The sequence below is a fragment of the Grammomys surdaster genome, unplaced genomic scaffold (assembly GCF_004785775.1).
Source record: "Grammomys surdaster isolate TR1022 unplaced genomic scaffold, NIH_TR_1.0 206, whole genome shotgun sequence".
NCBI lineage: Eukaryota > Metazoa > Chordata > Mammalia > Rodentia > Muridae > Grammomys > Grammomys surdaster.
In genome coordinates, this window is record NW_021604651.1 from 7,317,377 (window position 1) to 7,324,649 (window position 7,273).

Below are 7,273 nucleotides of genomic sequence, written 5' to 3' on the forward strand. Positions count from 1 at the left end.
GGAAGGAAGGGAGGGAGGGAGGGAGGGAGGGAGGGAGGGAGGGAGGGAGGGGGGAGGGAGGGAGGGAGGGAAGGAGGAGAAGCAGCGTTGGTCTATCTTGGAGCTTTGGATTTGTTTCTCATCAGTTTATACATCAATTTGAACTTGATTTTCAGTTTCTCCATTTACAGCAAGCACGTATCTTACTTTTTCTACCTCCCAGAAATGGCGAGAAGACAATGGAACTGGACAATAGAGCTAGTGGTGGCAGGTTGGGAGAGGGGAAGCCTTTAGACCCTTCTACATAAATAGCTTTTGTTTATTTGTGGGAAAGGGTCTCATATAGCCCAGGCTGGCCTAGAACTCAATATGTAGCCAAGGATGGATGATCTTGAACTTCTGATTCTCCTGCCTTCACTTCTTAGGATGATGGCCATCCATTACCATGCCAGTTTATGCAATGCTGGGAGTTGAACCCCGGACTTTATGCATGATGGGGAAGTACCCTACAAACTGAACTGCATCTCCAGACTCAATAATCTGGCAATTTCCCAAAGCTCTACAGGAGACAGCACAGGAGCAGGCCTGGGACTGACCATGAGTGCCCTTCACAGTAGCCTCCAGGCAAGAGTCTTTATCTTCCCCCAGCATGAACCTCAAGTTCTTGGCTCAGTGGAAAACTTACACTGACCATTGGCGTGAGCAGTCACATCCCATGACTTGAATGCTCAGTAAGTGGAAAAGGCTAAAGGCACTCTGGGACCAGATAGCTCATGGTTCTAGGCCAGTGGCTAAACTAGTGAAGGTACTGTGTTCTGGCTTAGCATGCCTGCATTTTCTTTTGTGTACATATGACAGAACTGGAAACTGGTTTTAACTGCCTGGAATATTAGTAAGGTGACAGTTGTTACCATTCCTCCCACTGTGCTTATATCACAGGGAATGTGGACAAAACAAATCCATGGGCATTTCTCTCATTATGCATGCTTAGCAGACCTTGGAATGCCCTGAGTTCCTGCTTAGCCAAACTGGCAGGAGCTCCTAACAAAACAGCTCTGAGTCCAGTAAGAGAACTTAGAAAACATAGTAAGGACTTTGGAGAGCCAATGTCAAGGTTGAGCTGCCCATCTGTGTCCTGGCATTCAGGAACCCTCTGCTTCCCAGGCCTCTGAATGCTACCCCACCAGGAGTACAGCTTGGGAACCAACACAGAACCAGAGTCCAGTAGCCTGGCTGAAAATCCCTGTACTTGCTTCCCAAGGAAACTGGTGCACATCTGAAGGGTGGGTGGCAAAGGAGCCAGTAACCTTCATCTTCAGCTCTGAGCAGGAACTACCAGCCTAGTGATGACAGCCCTTCAGCCCCAAACCTCCAGCCTTGTCACCCTGAGTTGAATAGACAATGCTAAGCCCTTGGCCTATTGCAGCTAACATATCACTTTCTGCCTCCACTCTAGGCAATTCCCCTCATCTTACTAATCCCTTCCCTCCCTGTGGCTTATAATGGCAAAGACTACTGATCTCTCCTTGTGCTCTGTAAGGCAAGAATGAGTCCTCAGGCTTAGCCTCTCATGTGTCCTTTCCCCACAGAACTATGCATCCACCCTTCCACAACTCCCTCGAACCTGTTCCCTGCTCCAAGTGATCCTCTCAGACAGCAAGTCAGCGTTGGTTCTTTCTTCTTCCAATTCAGTCTCCAATTGGGACACCTTGTCCTGAGAAAGGAAAACACAAACAGTTTACTTTAGTTACACTGACCTGTGTTCGGAGCACGGGTGCCCATGGACAGAAATCCCAAGAGCAAATGAGAGCTGAGTATTGTTAGGGCTTAGGAACATAAGACGTCTATTTCTTCTCTTTTTCTCTTTCCTCCTTCCTAAAGGGTCTCACAGATCCTAAAGTGTCTCAAACTTGTTATGTAGCCCAGGATCACTTTGAACTTTTGATCTTCCTGCATCTACTTCCCAAGTGCTGGCATATACAAGCCAGTATATTCAGTGCTTGAAACTGAACCCAGAACTTCATGTTTGCTAGGCAAGTGCTCTACTAGCTGAGCAACACCCACAGCCTGTATACATATGATTTCTTATACTGTCCAAAGCAGGTATTTTAAAAACATGTGCTTTGTTGTTCTTGTGATATAATTGGGCATGCAGAAAATACACAAAAGGAAGAAAGTATTACACTAAACTTTGATGAACAAAACAAACCCATTAAGGATATGTTAGTATGTGTCTTAAACCTGCCCTATTAAAGTCAACATATGGTGTGGGAAGTCATCCTGGACATTCCTACAAATACTTCATACCTGAGAAGCTCATTCCCATGAGTGAGTTGCCTCTTCTCTAAAGTACCTATAACTTAGAGGTGGACACTCCCAAACCCACACTGGATTGCACAGGACAGCAGGGGCCAATTCTTATAAATTCACCATCACAGGGTAATCACAGTCTGTCCTTCTGGACTCTATTAAATATCACTGGAAGTTAAGAGAGAAGCATTTCAAAATAGTTTTATGAATGAGAGAAAGAGGTTTCCCCCACTCAGAGTACTGAGGAACTTGACCCTGTGTTTCTTCTGTCTCCAGTAGATTTTTCATAGGTCTAGGTAAACTGGGTCATAGGTGCTTTTTGAAATATGTATTTCTAAGACAACGTTTTCATTCTGTGTTATGTATACAGGTGTTTTGTCTGCATGCATGTCTGTGTACCACATGTGTGCATGCCTGTGGAGGTCAGAAGAGGGTGGCAGATTTCCTTGGACTGGGGTTAGAGGTATGCCACCATATGGGTCCTCTGGAAGAGCAGCCCCTCGCTCTTAACCACTGAGCCATCTCTCTAGGCCTGACAGATGCTTTTTTAAAACCAAGACTTTGACTTTTTAAAGGCAGCACTTGTGTGTAAGTATGAACTATGAACTCTGCCAGAATCGACGGACAACCATGGGCGGCTCTGTAAACAACAGAAGTGAAGCTCTCCAAGCCCGTGTGACTGATGAACTGCCCATGAATGAAGGGCTGTATCAAGTGGTGATCAAAGCCTCCAGGAGGACCACTGAGATGGCTGGCCAGATAAAAGCACTTATTGTGAAGATGGAGGCCAGAGTTCAGACTCCAGAACCCATGTGAAAATGGAGAGAGTGGACTCTACAAAGTGTCTCCCGTCCTCCTCACTCGTGCACATACACACAATAATAAATAAGATTCAAAACCTTTAAAGAGGGCTGGAGAGATGGCTCAGAGGTTAAGAGTACCGTTCTCCCAGAGGTCCTGAATTCAATTCCCAGCAACTACATGGTGGCTCATAACCATCTATAATGAGATCTGGTACCCACTTCTGACCTTCAGACATATATGCAGGCAGAATGCTATATATATAAAACCAATCAGTCAATCAAACAAACAAACAACAAAACCTATAAAGAAACCCAAAAGCTTTCCCTTAGGAGCAGAAAGTCCCAGAGACTGACCCAGGACACAGAAGGACACGGCCAGCTGCTGCCTGAAGCTGCTTATCCGTCCAGAATATTCAGAAAATGCAAAATATCTACGGAGCTTCAACCACCTGAAGCTGAATTTACACAAATGTTCCTGTGGAGAGCTCCTGAGGCCTGGGCACTAGCCACGTTTTAGTGAAGGAATGGAAAAGGCACAAATCATAACAACATGGCCCTGCCACCTCTGAGAGCAACCCCTCTCAGGTGCCTTTCATGATATGATGGCAGGAGCCCCAGAGGCTGCAACTGAAGAACAAGTAGAGAAATGCCTTCAGTGGTATTTGGCTGCACTACTGCTTCAAGACCTTAAGTTACTCAAAGGGAATTCCTTGTTATTCAGAATAACAAGAAGAGATAATCTGACAACTCAATCTGATTTCAGTTCAAATCACTTATCTTTAAAAGATCCATTTCTTTATCTTTAGTGATAAAGAAATCTCTGTGAGGGAATGTGCATGTGTGTGCAGGTGCCAGCAGAGGCCAGAAGAGGGCGCTCACTGGATTTCCTGGAGTTGGAGTTGCAGGAAACTATGAGCCACCCACAAGGTGGAACTAAACTTGGGCCCTCTGTAAGAGTAGTGTGTGTTCTTAACTCCTGCACCATCTCCAGAGCCTCAGAGCACTTCTTTCCTGCTCCCAATCCATACTGTCTGAAGTCTAAGCCAGGGCCCATCATACCAAGGGTCTTTGTTCACTACTTGATTGGTTTCCACTTGAGGTGTGTGTGTAGTGTGTAGTGTGTAGTGTGTAGAGGTCAGTGTCTATTGCCTTCCTCACTCACTCTCCATCTTAAAACTACCTGGCCAACTCCAGGGATCCTCCTATCTCTGTCTCTCTGGCACTGGGATTATAGGTGCCCACTGCCATGATCTGTATATTGTGTGTGTGCTTGGGATCTGAACAGAGGTCCTCATGTATATGTATATATTTTACCAAATGAGCCACCTCCCTAGCCCATCTAGGTTGTCTAGGCCCTAGACTGATCCATTTCTAGTTAACTATGTTGACCTTAGCTTATCCAAAAATGACTCCCTAAAGAGATCAGAAGTAAGATACTAGAAAAATACAACAACCCCATAAACAAAGCAATAAAATTGCCATCAGTTTTTCCCTGTTCTGAGAGAGGCCCATCTAATAAAATCTCCACTGGTTCAAACTTTACTCCTAGATACAAACTGCGAAGCACCCTGGAGGTTTTAAAAAGCTATTTCTGCTTATTTACAAAGCTGAATGAGGAACTCATTGCTTTTGAGTTTAAGCCATCTTTCTTAGCCTTGAGCGCCAGGCCTGTCTTTATCAGAATCCTGACAATGCTAACTTCTCCCTCAAAGTTTGAGCTTTTCTCAGTCTTTCTATTACTCTCTAAATTCCACAGGAGAGCAAAACACACATGTGTTTCTGGTTTATGATCAATTCCATTCTCACAAATTACTCCTTTTTAGCAATTCAGGTTTTCCCTCACCTTGGAGGCTCTGGTATTTGATTTATGTGGGTTTTTCTCAAGGGTTGAGTGTTAGGCTTGTGAATACCCACCCCCAGCTGGTAACTGCAGTTGTAGACAGATTATCTTGGGACTGGGAAGTGGCAATGTATTGGACTACAGTTTGCTGATAGCTCTGGCCAAGATACATATACACTTAGGAGATGGGCAGGAATGAAGATGGACTGTGTAGTTTGGTCAGTAGGCCATGATGTGCAGGGTGGTTTGGGGTCTATGGTACAGTGTGGATTCTGACTGCACGGCTGGTAGTCTTGCAGCCTTTGAGTCATTACTTAAGGGACACAACACCATCAGCTAAGTTCTTTGGGGAACAACGTATATGCTCTTCAAAGCAATGAAGCCGTTAGACTAAAACACAGATCAATTCCTTCCAGCTTAACTCACTACAACATGACAAGCTGCCCCCCCATCCACAAAGAAAGGATTTTTGTAACATCAAGGTAGAAAGAGTGGAGCCTCAAGACTTCCTATATTCCCCTGGTGGCCCAGACGTGTTCTCCACCGCCTGGCTCCACTCCGTGTACTCACGCACCTCCATCTGCTTGATGAGTCGGCTGCGGTCATCCTTGAGGTGACTCTTGGCCTCCAGCTCATACTCCAGGTCCTTCAGCAACTGCTCCAGAAGCTGCCTTTTTGTGAGTGCTTCCTCCTCAGCTCGCTGGTAGTCTCGCAACTCCTCCTCCTTGAGGCGCAACTAGAAGGAGAGTATGTGGAGGTCTCTTGGGCGGTGGGAACGGCAAGGAACTGAACTGGTAGCAGATACCACTAGCAATGATACAGAACCCGTACCTGCATACAGGTTTGCATGCCGTGTGCATGCCTTGCTCAAGGAGGCCATAAGACAGAGTGCACAGGCCCAGCCCAAAGCAAAGAGGAGCAAATCCCACCCCTCTCTAGGCTTCAGTTTTCCATGTTATAAAATGAGAGTGTTTTTCCTTTGCAAGCAGTACACTGTTAGGTTATAAAGTCAGTTGATTAGGTGTGGACCTAATTTAACTACATAGAACACACACACACAAAATCAAAGTATGAACAAGCACTGTGATGTTTTTGTATTATATACTAGCATATTTCAATGGATGGATGTGTCATTAGGTGGGCTGTGGTCAAAACCACTTGACCGGCACTTAAGTAGCTAAGCGTTCTTGTATCAGCACTGTCTCAAGAGAGATTTAAAGGTTTAAAATCAAAACTAAATTAATGGTCTCTAAGCAACCAGCAGGCACAAAATCCAAGAACAAAATCCCATTCATTTGGTAAGAGCCATTGCTGTGTAGAAGAAAATGATCGCCCATAACTGCAGTACTCTTTTCATCCACAAGGTGGCACTCATCTAATAGCTTTGAAGAATTACAACAGTTTGACTCTCAGAAGCCTGGCCACCTCATGGCAATGGGAGCACTAAAAATCAACCTGATTTTGGTGGGCTGATTCAGTGAGATTCAACCCTGGCTCTTTGGTTGTCAATGTCAAACCCTCCTGGAGTAGGCACAGAGCTAACAACAAAACACCATAGAGGTTTATTCCTTCAGGAAGTTCACAGAAAAGCTGGGGAAGCTCTGAAGGATTAGGCTAGTGTAGAAAGACCCCAGGAGGGAGGACTCTAGCACTGTATTCTGTTGGAATACACTCCCACTTGGGAGAAGATGACTTCTGGATACAGGTCAGGGTCTGGTTTGGGTGTCAATGGTGAATGAAACAGAGACAGCACAGGACAATCATCCACAGAGAGAACAGAATGGGGTGTTCTCTGCATTTGATACACTGCAGAAAACCACTAAACTTCTCTAGGGCTCAATTTCCTCATTACAAGATAGGGAAAATGTACTTTATCTGAGAATCAAATGATACCCAAAAATAATGATTACAAAGAATGTCAATCAAATATACAGCCAAAATTTCTTCTTGGGATCCTTGAAACACCTGCACACCACTTCTAATATCTAGCATGCCACCACCACCACCACCACCACCACCAACAACAACAACAACACCAACAACAACAACAACACCCCACCTCCATTTTGCAGGGGGCTGGGTTCCATCTCTTAACACCAGTAAGTACCCTTCTGAAAGCACTCAGTAAGATCATGGGAGTGTTCACAGAATTTTGTTTATTGTATTGCTTGTTCCTTGACTATTTGCATCTATTGTATTGCTAGACCCTCAACCTAGAACTGACCTTAATACATGCATGTAATTAAAATGGTATAAAAGCATAAAGGAGGAGGGGGGATAGGATGAGGGAGGGGTTCTAGGGAGGGGAAATGGGGAAAGGGGGTGGCATCTGAAATGTAAA

The 7,273-nt window shown here is 45.0% G+C and overlaps 1 protein-coding gene across 2 annotated transcripts in view; it reads right to left on the reverse strand.

The window, feature by feature from the left end:
* Positions 1 to 7,273, reverse strand: part of Cgnl1 (cingulin like 1) — a 103,675-nt gene that overhangs the window by 14,935 nt on the left and 81,467 nt on the right. For both annotated transcript variants that reach the window (XM_028771380.1, XM_028771379.1), the window contains 2 exons: positions 5,507 to 5,668; positions 1,604 to 1,693 (listed from right to left, as the gene is read on the reverse strand). In XM_028771380.1, the coding sequence (XP_028627213.1) occupies positions 1,604 to 1,693; positions 5,507 to 5,668 (252 nt within the window). The remainder of the gene's footprint in view (positions 1 to 1,603; positions 1,694 to 5,506; positions 5,669 to 7,273) is intronic.